This window comes from Lytechinus variegatus, chromosome 9 (genome assembly GCF_018143015.1).
Source record: "Lytechinus variegatus isolate NC3 chromosome 9, Lvar_3.0, whole genome shotgun sequence".
NCBI classification, from domain to species: Eukaryota; Metazoa; Echinodermata; class Echinoidea; order Temnopleuroida; family Toxopneustidae; genus Lytechinus; species Lytechinus variegatus.
Window position 1 is genome coordinate 23,363,752 of NC_054748.1, and position 27,101 is coordinate 23,390,852.

The window sequence follows — 27,101 nt, forward strand, 5'->3', positions numbered from 1 at the left end:
AGTTTCATTCCTCCCTGAACAGGTGGAATTCCATTATTTTAACATTTTGTGCTTCAGGCAAGGAGGTCCTAATCGTCAAATTCGTAAAAATTGAAATATTGTATAATTCAAACAATAAAAAACAAAAGAAATAGTGAGTGACATCATCAACTCTCTCATTTGGATGTAACTAGCTTGTTCATATAACTATTTTGTTAAAAATAAGCGAAACTTTGAAATGTCATAACTTTCTTATTTTACATCCGATTTTGATGAAATCTTCAGCATTGTGCTCGTCTGATTTTTCTCTATTGATTCAAATCAACATTTTTCTGAGGTGGACTTGACCTTTAAGTTTGAGATTTTTCTATTTTTATAATAAACATATTATCAAGGTGAACTTCCGATTTAAGTCAATTCGAGACCAATTATAATTTTTAATAAGCATTAGAAAACAGGGACCTGTTGCATAAAAGTTATAAGACAATTATCACCTTTTTTAATTAATGTTCTTTAAGTAGTATGTGAATACTTAGAGCTGCAAAGTGAATAAGGAAAAAAATCTGAAGGCGTCAATCAGCTTGATAACTTGGTAAAAAAGAAAATGCCATTTCATGATCCCATGACGTTTTAAATATTCAGCTTTAATAATACATGTATTTTCATCTCAACGTGATGTACCTGGGAACTTTCTCTTTATTAATCACCATCGTAGCCCTCAAATCCTCTTTCTCAAATTTAGAGGGAAAATTTCCCATTTCATAAATTGGGCAGGAGGGAGAGCACTGTCATTACAGGGTGGATACCATGGTCGAACACAAGGGCGGAAATCACCCCACCCAAAGGTAGGGGGACCGGGGGCTGGAAAATCTGACAAGCAAAAAAGGGGGAAAAATTGTTATCACCCCAATTGTAAGGTCATTTCGACCAAACTAAATTTGACAAGCAAAAAAAAAGAAGGGTTGTCACCAAAAAGTAAGGTCAACTCGTCCAAAATACACGTTTTATTTCGATTTTGAATGATGCATTTCTTTCCATTATAGAAGACCACAAATAGTAGGGGGGACATTTGATATTGTGTCCCCCAACTATTTTGGGTAGGGGGACGCGTCCCCCCTGGGATTTCCGCCCATGATCGAACATGGACTTTAATGATATTACAAAGTGGACACGATGGTCGTGATGGACTTTTAAAAATGTACGCTGCACAAGTTATCATCTTTTTCAATCTCATGAGTACCATATAAACAGACATTTTGCCGTGATACGCCCACCCTATGATGCTTCAAACACTTTACTCTTCCATGATTTTCGTGATTTCTCACGCTTGTTATTACGATGATCCTTCAGTGTCAGGATTATATCAATGAACTTTTATTTATTTTATTTACCCAGGGTAGTCTCTTCAGTATACAACTGCTTTACAAGAGAGCCCTGTTAAATGTTAAAGGACAAGTCCACCCCAACAAAAACTTGATTTGAATAAAAAGAGAAAAATTCAACAAGCATAACACTGAAAATTTCATCAAAATCGGATGTACATTGTAAAATAAGTAAGTAATGGCATTTTAAAGTTTCACTTATTTTCAACAAAATAGTTATGTGAACGAGCCAGTTACATCCAGTCATCGACTCTCTCATTTGGATGTAACTGGCTCGTTCATATAACTATTTTGTTGAAAATAAGCGAAACTTTGAAATGTCATAACGTTATTTTACATCCTAAATTTTTGGAATTTTCAGCATTGTGATTGTCTTATTTTTCTCTATTAATTCAAATCAACATTTTTCTGAGGTGGACTTGACCTTTAACAAACATATTACATACTTTTGAATTCATTTAGGCAATATCCTTGTGCTTTTGTGTCTAAACATGGTATCCATTATGTTATGACAGTGACGATGCCCTCACCCCCTACACTGCAACAACTGTGGTGTTAATTTAACACCAGTCCGGAGTCTATAGGCCGCCTATATGACCACACCATCATAAAACATCATCGGTTTGGTTTTGGATTAATTCCAAATAGGTGTTTATACAACAACAATTAGTGTTAAACAGCATCGACTTAATTTCAAACCAGTGTTGTTTCAACACTGCTTTGGTATGGTCATGATTACGGATTAGTGTTAAATTAACACCAAGGTGTTTGCAGTCTACAACGTGTATCACCGGATGTGCTTTCCGAATCCCGACCTCTGTCTCTCTAAAAGCACACACACACACACAACCCCCCCGCACAACAATCCCATGCACATACATTATTTTTAAATTGAGAAATTTCTCATTGCATGCCGACTCGCAACTTTCTCTCTCCATTACTGTCTCTACTTTTTTATCCTCTTTAGATACAAACTCAGAATCATAACCCTCTCACAAACATTTCTAACACTACATTAGTTTGGGGTCATTTATCATCATTCACAAACTCAAACTTTCTCTCTTTCACTGCTATTTTTTTTTAGAGAGGATTAAATTAAGAAGGGCAACAAACCATTTGTTACCCAGTTAAATCTGATTTTTGGCACCGTTTCTTTCAGTTGAATATCATCACTGGGCTGTTAAAAACCTTGTTTATATAAAAATAAATTGAAAAAACAAAAAAAGGTCAATTCAGCAAGACCTGTATTGTAGATATGTCGCAACCTCATATAGTCTAAAATCAGACTCCAAATCCATATAGATTAAGGTTTAACGACACTTTCAGTAGAGAACTCATCCTCGGTAACACTCGGTAACAAGGTTGCTACTGATGTTTTATTGACCCATTTCTTAGATACCTCAATCTCTTTTTAAATTTAGAGAAATAGGGTTTTAACTACCAGCCATGATATAACTTCTAATCCTCTTTCCACATCAGGGCTTTGTAACACGCAGGCACACGATTAATGGCTAATTTGAAAGAACAATTCTGATTGGTTCCTCGTCAGTCTACTGAGCAAAATGCACATGCAACAACGATCTTGATAGGCCATTTTAATTAGTGATTAATCGCTAACCTTTGTGTTACCAGGCCCTGGTCCCTGATCAAATTTTAATAAAGGGGCTTTCACAATTGCTTGTGCGATCATTTGGTCACAATATATGTTGCACAGAATCGCAATGGTTCTAAGCAGTTGCATCATCAATTGTGAAAGGGGCTTAAAGGAAACCAAAACCCAAAAAGTAATCTTATTGGAGTTTCACTTACATATTTCATATTATCTCCTCCTGACCTTGACATGTATGGTGTGGATAATATTTTCCCATGACATATGTTGTGCTAAGGAGGCAAGATGCAATTTGAAAGATGAGGAAAATCTGAAAATTTGTGTACAAAACAAATGGAGAGTTGTCCACGGTCCACCACAAAATCAGCCATTTTGAAGCAAGTTTGGCAATTTGAGGATGCCCATAGAAAGTACAACAAGAGTTTTCAAACTCCCATAACTTACTCATTTCATAACCGATTTTGATGAAACTTTTTTTTAATTGTTCCTCTCATTTTACTCTATCTAACAAGATTACTTCTCTTCTTGGGTTTTGGTTTCCTTTAACACACTTCTTCATGCTACTAATCTACACAAACCACACACAACCCAAGGAAAGCAAAGGAAACTGACAAATGAAATAAAGCTCGCTGATTGAGACAGAATTTAACCGTTTGATCTTGGTCTGGTTTTATTACTACCTGTACATGTACATACTCTTAGCTCCTACACTCAAGGTCAACACAAGGTCATCTCCTTAAGCCAAGAGGGCTGAGGCTGTTGATGATTCACTGTAGAATAAGGGAAGGGAAGAAAAGAGAGAAAAGGAAACATACTTTTAAAAGCAAATTCTCCCAAGTTCTGGCTAAAAAGTAAATGCTGCAGATGGATACTAGCTAAAAATCTTAATGCAATGCAAAACAAACACACAAAGATAATGTGCGTTGGGGTTGGATCTAATGCTCTTTACCTTCAACCAGACTTAAATGAGATGAATCAATGCAAGATGTAGAGTTCATATATACATTTATTAATTAAACATGATTACTTGATGATAATGACAAAAACATAAGTCTGATGGTGACTATACTCTGAAGATGATATAAATGCTGCAAACTGATGTAGTATACTTTACTGTAGCTCTAAACTCCAATCTCTATTCTGTAACTCTTTTTTCTAAAACTGCAATCTCTAAAGTAATCTGATTTTGGTTCAGAAGTGAACCCCTTTTATATTTGTATGCTCAAGACTCTTTACAACCAAACAGGTGTTGGTCAACCCTGGACGCTTGACCAAAACAATCTGTGCGTTATAACTTTACTCTGAATTTGGGGAGTTGACCTTTTAGGGAGAACATGAAATGTAGTGAATAAGAAACCCATGAAATGTGCATCAGAATGAGGAAAGATTGAGTAATATTTTCTTAAGTTGGAATTGGTAGACATATAGTTTCCTGTTATACTTCCTGTACAAGTATTGATTATGTATTGATATACATTGTATTATTGAATATGTGAGATATGTCTTATTACATAACAATAAGCACACAAGTACAGTCTTTGTTTACATGGGGGGATGACATATCTACATGTAATTTAGAATCGCCAGTTTAATTTTTCTAAAATTTGATTTTTTTTTCTGGTGGAAAAAAAAATCTTTAAAAGCTTAACTTACTTTCCGAAATTCAAACTTTGTAAAAATGTTTGATTCAGATTTCTGGCGACAAAAAATAATATGAATTAGTAAAGGTTTGGATGCTTTGATGCATTTTGGTACTAATTATTGTTGTCCTGAAAACTGTGCATTCCACTGTTCAACCCAATGAAAAAAATCTGCCACTTTAGTCTAAAGGCACAATGACTTGCTTGTTTTGCTGATTACTAAATCAGCAAAGTTGAATAATCATCCAAAGTCGAAGCACATTGTAAGAATGGGGAAATGTGGGGGTCAGATGTACAAATTTCCCACTGTCATTATCATTACAAATATTTTTAGCATCATTTTCATCACAATATCACCAGTATTAACAATATCGCTATCATTATTTTCAACATTACAGGAACCTGTAACACAAACAAAGGTAAGCAATTAATCGCTAATTTGATAGAGCAATTCCGATTGGTTCCTGGTCAGTCTACTGAGCAAAATGCGCATGCAACTGTTATGTGATGACAAGACATATCTCACATATTCAATATTATATCTATACATAATCAATACTTAATCAATACTTCTACAGGAAGTATACCAGCTCCAACTTTCATTAGAAAGTATTACTCATTCTTCTTCCAGCTAAACTTCTGACGCACACACATTTTATGGGTTTCTTATTCACTACATTTCATGTTCTCCATAAAAGGTCAACTCCCCCAATTCAGAGTAAAGTTATGATGTACAGATTGTTTTGGTCAAGCGTCCAAGGTTGACCAACACCTGTTTGATCGTAAAGAGTCTAGACCAGACCAATATATAAGGGGTTCACTTCTGAACCATAATCAGATTACTTCAGAGAATGCAGATTGTTAGAGATTGGTTATAGATTACTTCAGAGATTGTTAGATTAGAATGCAGATTGTTGCAGATTATTTTACAGATTGTTCCAGCATATACAGATAGATTAGAGATTGGAGTTTAGAGAGTATAGTCACCATCAGACTTACTCATGTTCCTGTATTATTAATTATCATCATCTTCATCATCAAGTATTTAATAAAGGTATATATGAACTGTACAGACTTTGTATTGCTTCGTCTCATTTAAAGTCTGGTTGAAAGTTAAAGTGCAATCGATCCAACCCCCAACTCAACACAACGATGATCTTGATAGGCCATTTCATTTAGTGATTAATCGCTAACCTTTGTGTTACGAGACCCTGATCATCATTGTGAATCAATGAAATAATTGAAGAGAGAAACTTACTATTTCCAGTTTGGAGGAAGGATACGCTTGGTCTTGTAGTATCGGGCCAATCTGTGGATCCTGCTCTCGATCAGGATAAGACGGAACTTGGAGTCTTTGTCCTACACACACCAAAAAAGAAGAAAAAAGGAAAAAGAGAATTGGACTATAGATAAGATGAAGATTATTAACTTAAAGCTTAACTGATAAACAGACCTGCCAACCTCTGGGAATGAAAAACTGTATTCTGTGGTAAAAAGAACTTTATTTTCCCCCAAAAAGTGTATTTTGTAATAAAAAGCTTGGCGCACTCGATCATCGCGGCGCTCAAGCTGCGTGCAATCTAAAATGCGCACTGCTCTTGAAGATGAAAAAAAAAAACATTGAAACATATATCTTCACCCTGGTTTTAACAAAATGATTTTAAAAAAAGTTACCTGAAATTACATTGATCTAATAACCATTTTTGTTACGTTTTATGAAATAGAGATATACAGAAATGATTTTTCTCAATAAATTACGATTTTGTAAAAAAAGGTAATTTTGTTTCAAACGTACTGCTGTATTTTGGTTGCAAAAAACGTACTAAATACGCCTACAATGTACTGGTTGGCAGGTATGGATAAACTTGAAGAAATGATTTGACGAAATAAAAAAAAATTGTCAGCATAACATCATGCATTGTAGATATGAATATTGTAACTTTACATAAACCTACATTTGTGATGCTGAACTTGCTCAACAATCGAAATGAAGTAAACAAGGATAAGCACATGTAAGAAACACTACCATATATTCTGAATGCTTGTAAAAAGACCTGTCAAACAGCATGAATGTCATTCTTATTTCTAAGCAACCACTTAATTCCTAACAGAATCATTTGGCCCATACTCGATAATTATAAATGCTTTTCACTTTGCTATTCAATTTACTATGTTCTGACTCATTTTCAGATCATTACAACAGCTAGAATTTAAATTTAAGCTCCTTAGCCATGACACTTTCATACCTTGCGGTTCCTCTCGAGATGTTTGCGTACAGCGACAGCCTTCTTGATCAGAGAGTAGAGGTCCTCTGGGAGGGATGGAGCCAGACCCTTGGCCTTCAGGATTCTGAGGATCTTGTTACCAGTGACGAAGCGTACCTGAGCTACTCCGTAGGAGTCACGAAGCATCACACCTGGAAGATCAGACACCGGAACACATTAAAATCCTTGAAGCCTGTCTTAAGCTACACAAGAGTATCATTGTTAAAAATTACAAAAGCATAGTTATTGGATGCACCTTTTTCACCCATTAAAATTTAAATATGATTTTTTGGCTGTTAGGATTGAAATGTAAACCTAGTGCCCTCTCTCGGTAATTGTTTTTCTTTTTGCAATAAAAAAGCTGTTAGATGGATACTAGATATCTACAGACAAATATGGTATCCTGAGTGATATTTTCAGCCACTTTGATGCTTGAAAAGGTCTTAGAAAAGACACAAGACAAAAATGTTCAGATATTTCTCATTGACTGGGCACCCAATCAAAGTGAATTTTGGTGTAAAATCAGTAAATTTTATCAATAAAAGACATTTCGAATTTATATCCTAAGTAATGTTCTACTGTAGTGAACAGTGTCTTGCTAGGTGAGTTAAGATCATCCATTTGTATTTCAAACATTAGAATTTTCTCATCCATAAATGATCTGTACCTAAAATTTCAGTTTTGTAGACTTTCTGAAGTTTTGTGAAGCCTGGTCAAAACTTGAATGTATTGTGTTCGTGATATTATTACATCAGTCTGAGCAGATATGATGGGGGGGGGGGGGGGGGGTGGTTGCACAAATGAGATAGAACTTACCAATCTGTGATGGAGTGAGACCCTTCTTGGCCATCTTTTGGATGTGCTCCTTCACATCATCTGAAGACAGTTTCAGCCACTGAAATGAAAAGAGTTCAAATTACACAATTAGCAATTTACCAATAAGATCTATCCTTTTTCGTCAAATTTGTCATCATCCATATCAGCAACCATCAACACTCATCAACATCATTATATCATCATCATTATAACAATTATCATCACCATCATCATAACCATCATCATCCTTATCATGACCACTATCAACAAAACTCTAAATCAATATCTTCATATCACCATCACCATTACAATCATCATCATGATCATCATCATCATCACATCTACATGAATCACTAAACTGGCATCCGGTCAACATTCTTTGACCATTTACAACTTTACATCCAAACAGCCAGAAAAATAAATGGTCTGGCGAGTCCATTAATTCTGATTTGGCCATAATATGGTTCTGGTTTTCACTGCCTACATGTAGTAAAAATATGCCGACTGCCAGTGCGTGCTAGTTAATAGCATTAATATCTTTTTTCTTCCAATTCATACTTACTGTTGGCACACTTCGTCTGTACGGAAGTGCTGAGGCAGAGATACCCTTTCTGTTGGGGAAAAAATTAAAAATTGATAAAGATTTAAAATATTTCAGATATTCAAAGATGAAGTCAATAAATAAAGTTCTAAAAAACAGATTATCTTGTCTATAGAACCTTGGATGATTGGCCCCATTTCTGTTTGAAAACCCACACGAACAAACAAGCCCCAACATAGAATACAAATCATTATCACATTCTCTTAATAATTATAACTCATAGTCTACTTGGTCTTAGTAAAATTTCAGAAATCCCCAAATAAAATTCTATTCACATGAATGATGAAAAAAAGTGGTGCTATTGATTAAAAAGGTTAAGTCTGTTAATATCTTTATCATTGTTACAAAATTCAGGCATTTTAAAGTCATTGTCTTGAAAAAATCTGAAGCCCAGCAAAGTTTATTTTCTAATTTTCTCCTCTTTGACTTTCTTTTTAAGACTCAACTGCTGAATTCTCTCTCTCCATTAAATAAAAGATGCCTAAGTAGGGTCCTTGACCAAGATCTACCCAAACTGAAAATTAAACATCACTTTTTCTGCTTATTCTCCTCTTTTATGACACTGCCTTTCAATGTTGAATGTCAATAAATCTATCCCAGTCCCAGCCAATGCATTTAAATTGTGCAAAACTAGTAGGCCTAATGACAATCGATGACGTCATTGCATCGCGTTCATGTTTTTTGCCTTCAATTCAATCAACAATCATGACAATGATTCATTGTTGATTGAATTGAAGGCAAATGAATGATATTCTTGACTTTATCATCTGCAACTTGGTAAACATGGTAAAGTTGGTACATTAATTGGCGTAGACCAGTCCATACTTGTGCTATTCCTCCATTTTGTTCTAACGTTAGATTTGTGCACTACAGTGCATTGCAATCTGATTGCACATGCATGTGAATTGGCTTAGACTTCAGAATGCATTTCACCGTACAGCAGCTCAGGCCACACGGGGGCACTGCCACTCAACGTCAATGATTTTGTACACACATGCGGTTCACAGTGAATGCGACGCGTGCGAGAGATGGTATAAAGCCCCGAATATTATCCCTTATTTTCCTATAGTCTGTGATTACTCATTTCTAATAACTCCGTAAATATACAGAGAAATACACATTTATTAATGGGTATTACTTAAAAATCGTATATATTCATAGGAAACTTGATGATTTTGTGACGAATTGATTCACTAACCCGGGAGCGTGCATACGACCCATGATGGCGATTTGGCGAAAAGACCGATTATAGATTTACACTATCTAACCGTAGATGGCGTTTATGCCAAAAATTCAAGAATTATGTATTTCCGTTTATATTAATCTTCAAAATTCTAAAATGAGTGTTTATTACCTTTGGTATGTGTTTTAGGCTGTAGTATAAATCTAATAACTAGTAGTAGTTTCCTAATTTAGATATAAAACTATATATCAACGATATTCCAGTTTGATGATTTTTTTTTGGTAGCAGCAGACTGTTGCTTTATCACTTCTGTGATAATCATTGGTATCATATTTGGATGGAAGAAACAATAACATCCCCTCGAAAAGGACCCCTGATATTTTCACAAATTAAAACTTAACCTTGAATTAAGGCGGAGAAGGCCGGGGTATAATTGATTATTATCGACATCATGATGTTGATAATAATCAGTTATATTAACTGCGGTTAATATCAATAAAGCTTATAAGGGCCCTGCCAAGAATAAAAACCCAGACTTCCAGTGAGAGAGAATTCTTCATCTGACAACTTACTCCCCCCCTCCAAAAAAAACACACAATCTAACCAAAACGCCACCACCTTTCCATCATAAAGCACAGGCGCGTAGCCAGGGGGGCGGTGGGGGCGGTCGCCCCCCCAAAAAAAACGTCCCCAAAAAGAAAAAAAGAAGGAGAAAAGGAAAAGGGAAGGGAGGAAAGGGAAGAAAGGTAGCTTTGTTTTTTTTCTTTTTATTCTTTTTTTTCTCAAAAGAGAAACTCCTTCATTCTTCTTGCTCTAAATTCATAAATGAATTTTGCTTCCGCGCTGCGCGCGGTCAAATGACAATATTGAAGTTCTCCATTGTTCCCCCACCTTTTCTCTGATGTGCTTCTTGCCAGTTAAAGTTAAGATTGTATACATTAGTGCATGAATTTGAGTAAGGTTAGGCCGAAGTAAATATATGAAGTTATCTTTTTTTTTCAATTGATCGCGCAACTTCTGGTCTGGTCGGCTCCGAGCGCCTGAAATAAAATTATAGTAAAAACACTAAAACTTGCAATGCTTAGTGGTTTTGACAGAATAGGACAATTTACATGGAGTTTCAACTTGTTTTTACAAAATCTTTATATCAGTTTCTGCCGTCACCTCCATAAAGTCAGCTTCTCCCGCTTTTCAGCTCATTACTATAAACCATAATTTGGGGGCAAACAGGTTCCTAATTTTAAAAGAGGAAGGTATGGAATTCGTGTCGTATTAAATAAAAAAAGTACAATATTTTTTTTATCAAATTGTATTAAACTTCATGTCATTTCCCTGTATACATTCATCTCCTGTCCTGCGCCCTCAGTTTGAAATTTTGAATGACACTTAAGTTTCTTTATATTCAAAATGAAGCGCTTCAGGATAAGTCAAAAAAATAATCATCCTTTATTATATAGATAGATAGTTTCAAGAAGTTTCAACTTTATGCGCACTATTTTCTTTGTAATGAAGTTCAATAATCTTAGAAAATCAATTAAATTAGAGACGATTGGGTATTAGAGATATCTACATTTGATGAAACGTCCGCCCTTTGAAATTTAAGAGTTTCATTGCTCTGTCCAAAATGAAATCCTGGCTACGCGGTTGATAAAACAAACATCTCCCCCTCCCTGCATGCAGAGAAGAGGGTAATATCATATACCTATTTCAAACAATAAAAATAAAAAAAGATCTCAGGTATAATGATAAAATATAAAGTAGTAATACATAACAAAATATAAAAATCCCAACGCGATCATCTCTAGCTGTGACAAAGATATCAAAATAAGATACAAATGGACCCCCCCCCCCCCCCCGCGCCTCAGTTTTTCATCTTTCGCTCTGTTGGTCTAGATCGACCTAGTCTGCTGTGCAAACCCTTCACTCGAGTTAAAAGTCTGAATGTGCAGCCTACAGTGTCTTGTGTATAATAGTGAATGCCCTCTCACTCAGGAAACGGAGTGTTTATGGGCCTACATGTGCTTGCTAGTCTTTGCGTACATGGAGACATACTTGTTGATCAAAGTTTCAATCAGGGTCTGTGCCTGTAGACTAGGCCTGACCCGTCTTCTCTCTGGCACTTCCTCCTCTATCCCATCCCTACCCTCCCACTTTCTCACGATAATCACCGTGACGCCCCCCCCCCCTCCCCTCGACCTGCCTTGCTCTCTCTCCCTCCTACAAGCCATCATTAATTCTTCTCCCCTAGTCTCACCAACGGATTATCTTGCCTTTTCCCCCTCCCTCCCCTCCAGACCTTCCAACCTTTTAGAACAACAAAAAAGTATTCTTAGAAGGAAAAAGAAGATTTTTTGACAAAAAAGAGAGTATTGTTTAAAATTTGTCTCAATGTAACAACCGCCAGCCTGTTGTAGTGAGATCAGTGAAAAACATGTGAAATGACTCTACTCGAAAACTTGATAATTCACCCTTTTAAACATGTGCTTGTACTAGGCACAAATTTACTTGTTCTTTTCATGTAACAAGTCACTGGCCCGACAGTGGTTTTACTGGTTTGGGACCATCGGACCGGCGCTAGAGTCACTCGCTGTGTATAATACATACTACATGATTGGAAATTAAAAAAAGAATCATACAAAAAAGTATTGGTGTATTCATAGCAAAAAAGAGGAACAAAAATACTCTAACAAGGGAACGGTTTGCATGTCTGCCCCTCCCCCCTTTCTCCCTCCCCTTCCCCCTCTCCTCTCTCTTTCACACTCTCCCCCTCTAAAACAACTTATCCATAAATACTACCTCCCAATCAAAATAGAAACACATACATGACTTTGAAGCAGTGCACATGACATAATTTCCATTTTATGAACAATATTTTTTTACCTTTTTATTATCATTTACTCATTTCATTTATTTCATTTTACACAAGTTTCAGAAATCATGTCAATATTTCAAAACATAAACCGCACTTACACTCATATAGATTAATACACACATTCTCACAACATAAACATAATAATATTGCAAGTATTTATCCTGGTAAAATATACATAAAATCTACCCCTACATTGTCTAAATGGACAACAGTTTTACACATTAATCTTCTGCAATAATAATTATTGCTCATTAAGGTCCAAATTCACAAAACTGAATTTCAATGACGTAACATTACGTAACATTTAAACCCCTGTAAAAGAACAACTTTTTCCTTACTTCATATTTCTTCTTTTTTTTATTACCTAACCCCAAACAGCATTTTTTTTGTAAAAAGACAGTAATATGAAACAATCTGTCAATAATGCTAACTATGTATACTGAACCCAAATTTTCAGAGAAATTATGACCAACCATAATGATGAGTAATAGGTATGCTAAAACAATTTTGAAGATTCATAATGATATGAAAAAAAAAGAGCAATACTAACATGCGAAAGATTATTAAAGGCAAATAAATATCAAAACTGGGCCTGGGACGAATACCCTTCTTTTGAATTCGACTGACCAGAGTTATCATTGTTGTGCATTGACAGAGTTACATATTTTGGAATTTCTTAACTTTTAGCATAAAATTCAAGTATCTTGAACTTTGTTGTCAATTATCCAAGATAAGCCATATACTTTTGATAATCGAATATCTAAAATCAGTAATCAACATTTGGCGAACATTTGATTAGTGTAAATTATAGTATTCGGTTGCTGGTTGTCGGTAAACTGACTGAATGCATCGGTTGTTTGAGTTCCCAGGCGTAATGAACACCATTAAAGATTCACTCTTTATGTCTCACATCATGTTTTCAAAATAATGCCAATTGGGTTTTTGTTTCATTTAATACCAATGCCTAAACTTCATATTCATCCGAAAGAAAAAATATATCCCTGGGTAAGCTTTAAAATGATAGTCAGAAATAATTTCTGAAAACAATAAATATCTATGAATTCAGTATCAGGGGGTGCTTCATCAAGGTTTGAACGTGACTAATCTCTCATCTAAGTTACCAGTTGCATGTGGTATATATAATGCATCACTGCAATGGTCAAATCATGCTCAAGACACTCACTTGCTACTTCATAGCATACAATGAGAATGAGTGTTACATATCATCACAGTGTTGGAATGACATGAGGATTCCTTTTCAGTCAACACTAAATCTTTGTGAAACACCCCCCTGAGACAGCATCAGCCACTTCAATGACACATTCAGTTCCACTTTCACACGCCACTTTGTTCAATTTCTCTTGCTCTCTCACACGCTCTACTAGATTCAGTTCCACATTATATATCTCTAAAAAAGGAATATTCCATTTGATCTACAAGAACTGCAATGATGACCTGGCTTTCTGCCTATCTTAAGGTGAAAGTTTATAGAGTACCCGGTAAAACCACAACCGAATAATACCAAGAGAATTGATAGAGATTAGCCAATTGGCTAGAAGAAGCCTTATTATGGTAACTTCGCCGTTGTGAAATACTCCCCAAGGAGTGGAGATTGTGCATACACTGTCACGGTGAGCCAGAATCCAACAAATGGGGTACGAAAGATTGTTCATCTCTAATAAACCTACTGGCAGGAAAAGACCATATTATGTTAAACTTGCCAGTGTGGCATACTCCCCAGGGAGTGGAGAGTGCTCATACACCGCATGCAGATAACACAGAATCCAGTGACTGGGGGATAACGCCGGAAAGTGCTAATTATAGAGATCTGAATTTAAACTTCTTGCTGAGCCTTGTTACCACGGTAAGTACATAACCATGATTGAAAAGTTACCATAACTTTAGGATCTTCATGATATTGGTGACAAAGGAGGAAAGAAGAAGGAAGAAAAAAGAACACAGGACAGAAAAAAGAAAGAGAGATAGAAAAAAGATCAGGGGCCCGTTTCATAAAGGACTTAAAACTGTTGTATCTCTGCCATTATGGCAACTACCATGGCAATAGGGCTCAGCAGCCAATCAGAATCAAGGTTACCATGGTAGTTGCTATAATGGCAAAGTTACAACAGCTGTAACTCTTTATGAAACGAGCCCCTGGAATGAGAAACAAAAAAAGAGCGAAAAAATGGAGATAAAGAAACAAAGAAAGAAAGAAAGCAAGAAGGAATGAAAGAAAAAGAGAAGAGCATACCAAATTATTTAGTCTCAAAGAAACACACAGAACTTTGCTCCAATGTTGGTTCCATTGCATACTATTTTTCAGAAGTCTGGTTTTAAGGTGGGAAACGTTTAAAAACTTTACCCCTTGCTATTCAATTCAATAAATTGAGTTGCAGTACTACCATAATATATTAATTACTAACTGTACAAGTATCCACGTGCATCAGCACTATATAAGTAGGCCAAAAAGGATTTCAAAATCCCTTTAGAACTATAGGTATTCTCTACATTTAACTAATTAAAAAAAAGATTTCTGCATATGCTATAAGTCCTCATCCGTCATTGTGTCTTCTGTCCTGAGATCATGAAACGTGTACTCTGATTGGTTGATTGTTGGATTCGGGGCCTGAAGGGTGGAGAAGGAAGCGGTTGATTGGTTGGTTGGGAAGGCAGGCTGGGCTGTGTTCTCGGGGGCGTGGTGGTGGGGGAGCTGGTAGTCGTGGAAGACCGCCGGCATCCTGGGGTCGCGTTCTGACAGCGTCTGGGTGGGGATTTGTACTGAAGAATCGTGCTGTGAAGAGAGAGAGCAAGCAAAAAACATACAAAATGGTTGGATGAGAGGCATTTTGTCTTTGTAACGAGGCCAAGATCATGTTGTTTAAACAAAAATTGGCTTGAAACTTTCCTTTATACAATGGACAATGCAAAGCAGGAGAAAAAGTTTTGAAAAGGGGGAGCTGCTAGTATATGATATAAATTCAAAACATTACAAATTCATAACTCTTTTATTCTTTGATGAAGTTACATTAAACCTTCATCAATATTTTTCTCAAAGACTTTTCTGCATTTATCAATTTATTGCCAGAGTGAACTTCTCCTTTAATATTTAGCCAAGTTGGACTTACCTGAAATAAGGGAGGTCTGACCGGTGATGATAGATGTGAGCTGTGTTCTGGTTTACTTGGTGAGTGAAAGGATGGAGGCTCGGGTGTTGACTCTCTTATTAAAGAACCATCTAAGGGGAAAAAAATTAAAGATAAATGAAAGTACCGGTAGTTGCAGTAAGCAATGACATCATGAGAAAGTCTGTAAAATCAAGACTAATTGTCATTACTGTATATTATCATAGATTTAGTAGATCAGTACTGACCACACAGAAACATTGTTAGTGCTAACAACGCACTAGCAGAGGCCCTGTTACAACAGGTAAGTAGCAGCGATGCCTAATGTTACAACAATGCATTGCTTAACATTGAAATACATGTTTTGACTTAACAATCCAAAAAATGTGACTGAGCTTACTGCTAGCGCTCTGTTAGGATAACAATGTTTCTGTGCGGTCAGCACTGGTACATTAATAATAATAATAATATTGTACTTATATAGCGCATAATATTCGTGATCTATATGCGCTTAACAAATTGATTATTTATTATATAAGAAATCAAGCAAATTAATATGGTTTTCATTAGATTAAAATACTATTCTACATTAAACTTAAGTATTGTGCTAGATTGTAATATACATTATATTTACATTACACTGCATTCTCTTTGCTAACACATGATAATATATTCCATGACATATCATTACATGGTATTAATTGGTACTGAACATATTGAATAAAACTATATTAAACTATATTACGCTACAACAATGAAAAAAGATAGGTCTTGATTGATGTCTCGAAATTAGCAGTTGATATGGCTTCACGTAGTTGGGGTGGTAGAGAGTGACATATATGTGATGCAAGGGTGATGAAGGCACGTTCTCCATAGTACATACACCTAACTCTATGAAATCATATGTGAAATCTACGCTGATAGAAGATCACCCCGAGGATTGCCAACACAAATAAGCACACGTGGGACAGTGTATTATTATCATTGCTTGGAAAAAACCCTGATAGGTGGAATGTCATTCATATATTGCTAATTTCTAAGGGATTACACAATTTAATTCATACCTAGAGACATTTGGGTGGTCATCTTTATTGAATTCTGTACAAGCACACTTTGAAATCATTACCATAAACCACTGGTTTTTATCATTTAACATAAATGCCAGAGCTCAATCTAAAAAATGATTTCGAACAGAGTCCAATAACGCATGCCCCAGGGTAGAAAATAAACATCCCAGGCAATGTAGAGTCTCGTCAAAGAGATAATAATACACTGTCCCACGTGTCCTTATCTACGTTGGTAATCTTCAGTGTCATGGGGTTTTTTTTTCAGCCAATCTTGTTATGGGTTGGTTTACCTTGTCCCCCCCTCACAAAATATAACAATCAACGTAGATCATAGAAATACAACAGGATAAAAAAACCCCACACAAATACAGATCTGCAGATGAAGAACATCAGTAAGCCAACTGACCTGGTTTTGTTGGAGAACCAAAAGGGTTAGGCATGATTCTATCTGTAGAGGGCGCACTATCAGTTTCCATTGATCCTGTACCGAGTTGAGATAATTGTTGTGTAAGTCCTAGCATACCGCCTTCTTTTACTTCTACGATAACCCATATGGTCTCTGCAAAACAAAAATGTGTAAACAGAATACTGAAATGTAGAGTGTGCATTAAGGACACTGCACACCTTATGATTGGTCTGCAACCCGACTTTGGAATAAAACATAGAATTTGATGCTAATATTGAGATATGGAATATTTCCTGTGTAATGTTCTATAGCATTGTATGTACAAATCTGTGACTATGCTACCATCATTATTAAAATAAAAGCGAATTTAATATCATGTTGTAATGGCGTTATAGCAATCATACAATTGGGTATTACAAATTACTATGATTTGAAATTAATTTGGCCTTTAATACAAAATAAAGGCTTTCAATCATCCAAAATTGTTACATTAGTATTCTTTCAGTAAAATTTGAGCTTCAAATTGAAAGATACTTGTCATCCACATTTTCAGAAAAAAAAAGCAAAGTGCACTTTGTTCCAAAATCTGATCATGGACCAGTCGTAACGGTAAGGTGTGTGGTAGGCTTAAGCCAACCTTCCATACCCAGTGTAAGTCAAACAGTCACCTATAAACTCACAGCATAATGTCAGAACAAATTACAGGCAAATCTGCCAAAGTCAACCTGTTCAGGATCACAGAAATCTGTTTGACTTTAGGAGAAATTCAACTTAGAAGAGGAATACATGTTTTGAATAATCTGGTCTCAAAAAATGCTTTGACTTAGGTGGTTATCTGACTTATTGTGGAAGATTGACTTACCTATAGGCAGAGTTACCTATACATGCATAACATTTCATCTAAAAGTCATCTTTCATCTTTCTTTTCATGGTCCCAGGGGATTTTAATAGGCCAGAGTCACATATACATGTATTTCACTATTCAGTCTCCTGCATGTTCAGAAATGTTGTGGGGAGGGGAATGCCTACATTTACCCCCCCCCCTCCCTTCTCAAAAAATCTAGTTGAAATTTCCATAAAACTTGCATGGAAAACCACGCTCTACATACATTATTCTATGGAATACATGAACTTAAACTCTACCTTTCCTGGAGCAATGGAACAATTGAATTTTAGAATTTTTAAAGTGTTCTTACCCCCAAAGAAAACCCCTGTTGATGTGCACATCCTCCACTGCCCTTGATAGACACCACAGTGTGAGGGGCTGTGCATCTTAACACTGATGTCCATATCCGTCTGACCGTTCAACTGCTCTGTATAAACTCTGTCCAGTGGTCCTAGCTGATGACCGTGTATGAAGCGTAAACACGACCCCGGTGGCCATTGGTCAGTGGCTTAGGTGTAAACGAGTAAAAGATATATTTGTTATTCATCCTGGGGGGCTGTTTCATAAAGCTGTTCGTAAGTCAAGAGGGACTTTAAGAACGACTGGTGATCCTCTCTTATGTGCCAAACCATCGCCAATGAATATACCATTTACCACAAGAAAGGATCACCCGTCATTCTTAAAGTCACTCTTAACTTACGAACAACTTTTTGAAACACCCATCGAGTAAAATTGCCAGGGATAATGAATAATACATCTATTTATCAGAGTCGAGAGCTTTATGAATCCAAGCCATTGAAGGCTATGACTTTGGAGGCTTGGATGTTCTGGTGACTAGCCATTATGCTCCTCCAAGAGTCTCATTAGCCTTGGGAATATTATTAGGGGATTTGTTTTTGCCATTTTAATTTTTCATTTTTTGCTTGAATATACAAATGTGCCCTAAGAAAAAGTCACCTCCACATTGAAGTATTGAAATCTAAGGTCTCTTTATACCAAACTTGTCTACAAACTGACCCAGAAGCGAATTTCATACATTGCCAAATAAAGATATCTACCATGGTAGCATAACTCAACAGCCAATCATAATCAAGGTTTCCATGGTAATGGCAAAGTTTACATAGTTTTTATGTATTCAACTTTCATCAAACAGGCTCCAGTACTGGAACTGAGTGATTGAGTTAATTCTTGAAGCAATCATACTTATAAGTCTTGCAAGAAAATAATTGCACTCAATTGCAAATATTCTGTCGCAATTTTACAATTGATTGATCACTTTCATCTTTAGCAAATCAAATTACACTCCTTGTTCCATGGAGCAGATTAGCAATCAATCACAACTTTGCAATTAATTGCACGGCATATGCTTGATTTCGGGAGTGAAAATAGACTTGCAATTGATCGCAAGTTTCTTTCAACGCCCCATTAGACTGTCATTTACAACACCATCTGAAAGATGCGACTAGGGCTCAAACCTCTTCTTGGATTACAGGTACACGCCACAACACCAGTGTGTCAAATGGCACCAATAAGGGATTTATCTTCACCACTTGATTTTTTTCCTCCAAACTTGAAGCATTCTGTCATTCCTATCCATGTACGATTCGTACAGGGTCTGCCCAGTTCACAAACTTACATGTAACATGTTGAATATTGAATCTGCTCTACATATAATGCATACTTTCCATACATGTAGACTCCATCCCGCAATATATGTAATGTGGGCCTAGGCTCTAACACTTTTTTATGCAATGGGGAAATAAGAAACAGTCTGTCTTACCTGGATTCCGTACTCTCCATGTTTTAGTGAATTCCGTACATGGTGGGACCGATTCTCCTTCTCCTATCGTTACGTCTTTCACAAACGTCATGTTTGGTAGCCGCTGAACAGGGAGGTTGGCTTCGATGTCGTAATAGGATCCTATAGCAGCTTGCAAGTTCCTGATGATTTCAAATGAAATGAGAAAAAGAGAAGAACAATGTGGGTTTAGTATCCAATTTGAAAAGGATCATGTGTAATATGGTGTCCCAAGTCTGCAGGAGAGCTTCTTCTAGTGCAAGGGTCATCTCAAAATGAAAGGAGCCCTGTGCCCGTTACTTTATAGGTTTATTCATTTATTTTTTTATATTTGATAGTTAGAAGTCTCATCTTGCTGAAATGTTTGGCATAAAACTTTCAAAACATTTATTATGAAATGAAGCTTTCATGAAACAGGTGTTTAAAATCAGGTAAATTGAAGTCAATTTTAGGAACAGACATAGGGTCTCCTGCTGAAATTCAGATGAGAGATCTGATGTTTCCTGAAAATAAATTTGGCCAAAATGCTTCGGCTAATCATGGGCATTCACTCCAGCTCCAGTCTGTCAAGATGCTTCAAAGTTAATTTCCCAATTTTTCTTTACATGTACTCTACATTGTACATGTACATGCCAGATCAGTCTAATGTTTCCTCCGGCCTCCTTGATCTTAAATGATTTGAAGAACAAACCAAACTGTATGTAATACATGTACTTTGGCAAAGTAACAAGTGTACATGTACATGTAAGTCATATCTGCATGACTGTGCACATTGTACAAGTTTCCGAACCAAGATTGGTCTGTTAAAAATTTTATAGGTAGTTTAAGGACGTTCCACAGTTAAAATGAAATACATGTCATTCTCACAAAATTGTAGACCTCACAAGATCACTACACATGTACTCAGTTAAAATCTATTCCAATTTCATCACATTTTACATTATATTTTAGAATTGCAAACCGGTACTTAGGATAAATAATCCTCTCAGGCTCTCATATTGCTACATGTATTTGTTTGCTCTTTTAAGCAGCATCAATTTTGAAAAAAAGGTGTGAAAGACTGCAGAAACTTATCTCAAAAATATGAAATCTATATAAAAATTTAGGTAATAAATGCTGCACCTTATTCACTAGAATTTTGCATTGTTGTACATGTAGAGAAAGGTATACTAAAGAGGTGTGAACTTGTTTTCAATCTATCAGGCAAAAATCAGCATTTTTGTTGTAGCAAATGTGCTTATAAAAAAAAATGCGCCAAAAGGATTTTATCTACATATACATGTTGATAAAGAAAAATTCTACACCACTATCCCATTTATTTAAACTTGAGTTATATTCCTCATAAAGTCATAGGATGGGGGGTCGGGTGTCCGGACACTTTATATTTTTTAAGCCTTCTTTTTTGTCTTTGGATTACACTAAAAATACGAATTCAATAGTTGTAATCATCTTATATTTTGTTCTCTATAATATTTCCTAACATTTTGTACTAAATATTGATGAAACTTCGCTTGTACATTTTTCCAAATGATCTTCTAAAATTGATCATCCGGACACACGACCTGTTTGGACACACGACAACTGGGTAAACTTCTCAACACTGCAGAGTAAAGTATTCTGAAGATGTAGAGGCATTTAAAAAGTTGGTCCGATATATGTTGATTATTTTCAGCAAATTTATAGCTTTGTAAAATAATACATCAAGTATCTGCTGTTAAGAGTGTGGATGACTGGAAAAAAATCAGCTGGTACCTGCAGCTGATAACTCACCTGTTCACTTATTGTGAGTTGGTGACGTCAACGCGCGTGGTCTAAAATATTCGCCTGCAGATAACGGATGCGCACAAACATAACTGGGAACATCCTTAAATCATAAAAAAATACAAATAACTTTTTCAGTTTGGTATTTTTAAAACCTCCTGCTACACACAAAAAGTTGGCTCTTCGAATCAAAAGTATCAGATTAATACTCGAGTTCTTTTGCGATGCTTGTTACAGCAGCAGAGCTCCTCAAGTTGAATTAAATAACCTGGCAAACCCGAGACGAGTACGCTATAGTATCAATGTATTTAACAAGAATGTAGGACAAATAGAGATCACAGAATCTTTTTTCAGCACTCCTATTCCAGTAATTTCCATAGATGTACAGCAGGGGAGAGTGAATAAAACCGTCCTCAAAACAAGGACACTGAATTATATTTCATCAAGACACGAGTTGTCTCAGTTTATGAGGATATTCATTGAAATTAACCCCCAAAATGAATGAGGTACCATATTAAATGAAAGGTCTTGATGAGCTCTAATGATGCTAAAAATCAATAGGGCCTAAGCAAACACAAAACACCTCACTCCTCAAATTATTTTTTGTAACATACCAGGTACCTATCATGACCATAACAATAATTGTGATGTTTGTAACATTTTGTATGGTTACCTCATCCCCCTCCCAACAATGCAACGCCAAGTCTAAGACCCCATTTTTTAATTGTTCAAAATAAACTGTTCAGCACAGCCTCGGCTTTATTCAGGTCTACGACCATTTTTGCCAACACTCTGATCAAATTTGCTGTTCAATGGCAATGCATGATAAACCACCAGCATCATCGATCATCGATCATCATCATCACAATCACCCTACTTGGCTTCTCTCCCTCTTTATCATCGTAAATATCAGTCATCACCATTAAAGTGTCCATGACCACCATAACCAACCTACCAGTTGTTCATGTCAAGGAAAAATGCACAGGTCGCAGGGTTAAGATTGTTGCCCAACAACTTCTGAAATTCGTTTATCAAAACATCTCGATCGGTCGTTCCCATGCTGCTGAATTTCGACATTAAATCTTGATCTAAATCTACATCCATCATGGTAACTGTTCAGATGGGTAGCTCCTTGAAATATACAACAAACGTTTGATTAGAAGACGTAAACGAAGGGAACTTTGATGCTTATTAAGTCGTGATTTCTGTCAGGTCCCAGCTCCGTACCTGTGAGTGCAGCTAGCCTAGCCACGTAAATTTGCATGCAAATCGCACACACACAATAATCCACGCGAGATTGCAACGATCACACTCCCACTCTGACCTCGTGACGTCATACAGAGCTTCAGAAAGCTGAAGGTAGCAGTCTATTTTCAAATGTTTGAAATCGAGGGAGGGCGGTGATGGGGGGGGGGGGGGGGGAGGAGGTTATAGGGTAAATGAGCTTGTTAGGTGAGATAATTACACTCAGATATAAAGGAGTCGTAGTTATCTACCTGTTCATTATGCATGTATTCATCATTACTTATTAATTTATTCATTTACCGCTCATTTGGTTAATTGATATATCTCTGTGTCAAATATCATTGCTTTTTTTTTTGTGGGGGGGGGGGTGACCAGCATTAAATGATGATAATAGCATTGACTTCCTATAGCCTCTTTATACCTCTTCATATGAATATTATGTCATATATTTTTAATATTATAATATGGTTGAATGCCTCTCCCTTTTCTCTTTCTTAATTTTAGCTTTATATCCTAGCTACTCATTGTTTTGCACTACTTGAAAAAAAAATAATCGAGGTGCCCTCTCACCCCAGTTTCTGGGGCACATCGGCGCTGCCCTCCTCTCTCAATATCCATATTTAATTATTTAGTCAGTTTTGCCTGTCATTTATCTATTTTTTTTGGGGGGGGGGGCCGGAGCAACTGCCTGTGTGATCATGATCTTTAACCTATTTTTTATAACTTGAACAAAATAGTGCATTGATCACCATGATGCCCTCACCATATTTGGCAATCCTGAATATCTTTCCCTGCAATGAATAACTCGGGATAGGCATGCACTTTCATCCTGGGCTTAGCCCCAGTCTAGTTACTTTTGATCCTCTCAGACTCATTCTCAACAGCAGCCCCCCCCCCCTCTCCAGAATATACAATGCATTCATTTTCAGCTTAATTCCTGAAATTCCTCATAATGGTGGGGGCAGATAGCTCATTTAATTTTTATTTATTTTTATAAATTTCACTTCACTTTCAAATGTGTGTGCGTGAAAAGGACATCTCATTACATTCATGGACCAAAAACTATAGACTCCATCTGTTACAACTTCCCCACTCCATTTACAAATATAAAAAAAAATAATTTTATTCAACACTGTTTTTCAAATAATTGAGGCCATAACCCACAATACTTCGGAGTTTAGGCCCCAAATGATTATGTGGTTAGAGTGGGGGCAATTTTTCATGTGATATCTAAACACATTATTTCATTTTTTTCAGCTTTCCGATGCAATTGGTGAAAAAAAAAATATTCAAGATTGCATAATGGAGAGCACAGTATCAAGGTGTTCAAAATTTTAACCCCATCATTTTTACAAAATGCAAATATTGAAGAAAAAAAAAAGCATTTAATTTATCCTAATGCTCGATGACCAAATAAACTGTACATTAAAGTACAACCACAACACAATAAAAATTTCTTACTGCAAATAGCTTTTATTTGATATCAACAGGTGCATAATGCTTACAATTAAGGCATGATAATTGACAGAAAATACAAATCAATTCATATGTATATAAAAATATGTACATCCAAAGAACACAATCATACAATAATATATTCTCTATATACACTATATGTGAGTCTTCCATCTTAAAAAATTACTCTAATACTTACTCTACATTTAGCCATAACATTGATTGAAACTTTATATATTAACAATAGCAAATAAACAAAAAACAAACAAAACAAATCTTAATCTTGGATCAGTGAAAATGGTTACATAATGCATTGCAAACTACTCATGATTTTAAGGTTTACCTGATTCTTAAAAAGGTGCCAAATTATGATAACATTTATACCAGAGAGAAAGATTTCTTTTTTTCTTGTGTGATGTGATTATTTTTTTTTCTTTTCAGGTGAATTGACTTATAGGAAAAAAATACCCAATGCAAAAGAAAAATATGATAAAATAAGTCTCCCAGACTCCATAATTAGCATTAATCAATTTCCCATTCCAGCATAATACTGTGTTTGCAAATATATCAATCCAGATTCAGTAAATAGGAATATTAGCATTCAAAAGATACTGGCCCTTTAAACTATAACATAATAAATTCTAGTAGTTATGGATTTGCATACACAAATTAACAGAGTAAAATGCTGAAAATTTCATCAAAATCGGATCGATAATTTGTGAAACTTTATAAGCACGTTGTCATGAATATTCATTAGCTAGGCTAATGTCATATCCCCACTTTCCTTTTGTTTTCATGCATGTTTAAATGTGTCTCCATTATGATGAAATAAGTTGCAGCAATAAATAACTAATGCACTTAATCAGTTGTCAATCCAATTGTTTTAGCTCTTGGTAGAACAATTTGAATGAACCTAATTTCATATAATAAAATACAAAAGAACAGGTGGGGATATGACATCAGCCCACCTACTGAATAATCATTAAGACATGCCTATAACTGTTTCACTGGAATAATGCAAATCTTAAAATTCAATAAATTTGTTATCCGATATTGATCACATTTTCAGCATTTCGCTGTGTGAATTTTACTCTATTTATTAAGATTATATATTTCCAGCCTGGACCACCCCTTATAAGGCTATCTCTAGGTAAATCCATAAAAAGTGCATGTAACTATTACAATTCATTTGTAAATTATATGAATGTGTGTGCCCTGAAATGGTTATGTGAAGGACATAAAATAAAAATATCTAAACCTCTTCAGCGAAAAATATCCGTGTATTTTTGTTTTATTTACATAAAGAACCTCCTCAAGCCAGGGGCAGCTTCAGAAATTTTCCATTTTTGAACAGAAAAAATTTAGCAAGCCCCCTTCCCCCAAAAAGGTCTCAAGGGGAAGGGGAGGGGGGATGTGCCCTTTCATGGATCTGCCACTTTTTCTAGCTCTAGCATAGAATGGGTTGGAAACTTCATGAAATAATCTTTGTAGCTTTTTGATAGTTACTAAGTCTGTAAAGTAAATTTCACATTTTCTAAAAAAAAATTGATAACTAAATTAATTGGGCAAGTAAAAAATAGTCAACCTTTTAGTATGTCAAACCCCCATTTTTCCCCAAGTCTTAATTCTATTTATTAACTGACCAAGTCATGTTTTTTTTTAGAACATTACAGACTGTCAAAAGAACAGGAAATAAGAGACGGAACATTTCATGAAGGTCCCACATATAGGGAGTCAGACGTACATATTTAATGGAACTGCGCAATTAGTTTAGGTGAAAAAAAATCAGATGAAATTTTACATACTTGGATTGCTCTGAGCCTAGCTAGATCAAAAAGCTATGGAAGATTTTCCCCTTTCAAGTTGGTGAGACAATGGAGTTACTGAATTTTACTACACGTTAGATACATAAACTCTACCAACGTTCTAACAACATGATGAAAAACTCTCAGGAAAAAAAAAGCATGTGCTATTTTGTTTTAAATAATGTGATTGATCTAAGGCTGGCTTTTTACTACCATATATCTAACCTTTCCCTTTTCCCACCCCACCCTTTCCTTCCTGCAAGTTCAAACGATCCAAGGTCAATGGGTGTTTCAAGTGCCGATGTGGATAAGTGCTCGGTATAAATACCCTATATTGTTATTATTATCACTATTATTAATTATGAAACAGGCTCAACTTTTTGTAAGAACAAATTTCCAATAACAGTTAAAAGCTATTGAAATCCTTCAATCTGATTGGTTGATAGTAAATTTGTTTTTATAACAAGTCTTTATGAAACAGGATCCTGGGGCCCGTTGAACACAAAACTTAGCAATGATCGTAGAACCTTTTTCTACGATTGATTCCATTGACTACAATGTAAAATCAATCGTAAAAATAAAGCGTACGATCAATTGCTAACCTTTGCGATATGGGACCCAGGTGTTGGAAGCACAAATTACAATGACTTCAATAGCTGTAATACATGATCTGAGTTTACAAAGATGATGGTCAAAATCACATTATTGATAAATGTAGCACAGCACAAATGAGGACTATCTGAGGTCCTTCTGAAGTTTACACCGGCAGGGCAGTAGTCTGCAAATCACCAGCGTGCTGCTCACGTGTGGGTTAGAGTGTTGCTCTAAAACTTTCTACTGATGTTTTGTTTTTTATATCGGGATTCAAGTCATTCCAAGTCTTAAAGGGATGGTCCGGGCTGAAAATATTTATATCTTAATACAAAGAGTAGAATTCACTGAGCAAAACGCCAAAAATTTTATCAAAATCGGATAACAAATAAAGTTATTGAAGTTCAAAATTTAGCAATATTTTGTGAAAACAGTCATCATGAATATTCATTAGGTGCGCTGATGATGTCACATCTGCACTTTCAGGTTTCTTATGTTATTACATAAAATCATAATTTTTCATTATATCATACTTGTGTGAATAATAGGGCTCCCTTATAATGAAATAAGTTGCAGCAATAAATATCTAATGCACTAAATTAGTTGTCAATCCAATTTT

General features: G+C 35.7%; 2 protein-coding genes across 2 annotated transcripts; both read right to left on the bottom strand.

Annotated features, from left to right (window-relative positions):
* Nucleotides 1–3,627: 3,627 nt before the first annotated feature.
* On the bottom strand, nucleotides 3,628–9,544 carry LOC121421717 (40S ribosomal protein S13). Its single transcript, XM_041616499.1, has 6 exons — nucleotides 9,490–9,544; nucleotides 8,253–8,301; nucleotides 7,691–7,769; nucleotides 6,857–7,026; nucleotides 5,869–5,969; nucleotides 3,628–3,740 (listed from the first exon to the last, which is right to left on the bottom strand). The coding sequence occupies exons 1-6, from the start codon at nucleotides 9,510–9,512 to the stop codon at nucleotides 3,707–3,709; spliced, it is 456 nt and encodes a 151-aa protein (XP_041472433.1). The 5' UTR covers nucleotides 9,513–9,544; the 3' UTR covers nucleotides 3,628–3,706.
* Nucleotides 9,545–14,676: 5,132 nt separating this feature from the next.
* Nucleotides 14,677–22,645, bottom strand: LOC121421462 (protein ILRUN-like). Its single transcript, XM_041616160.1, has 6 exons — nucleotides 22,342–22,645; nucleotides 19,608–19,768; nucleotides 18,138–18,335; nucleotides 16,942–17,094; nucleotides 15,472–15,581; nucleotides 14,677–15,137 (listed from the first exon to the last, which is right to left on the bottom strand). Exons 1-6 carry the CDS (start codon nucleotides 22,491–22,493, stop codon nucleotides 14,889–14,891), a joined length of 1,023 nt encoding a protein of 340 aa, XP_041472094.1. The 5' UTR covers nucleotides 22,494–22,645; the 3' UTR covers nucleotides 14,677–14,888.
* Between the last annotated feature and the right edge of the window lie 4,456 nt (nucleotides 22,646–27,101).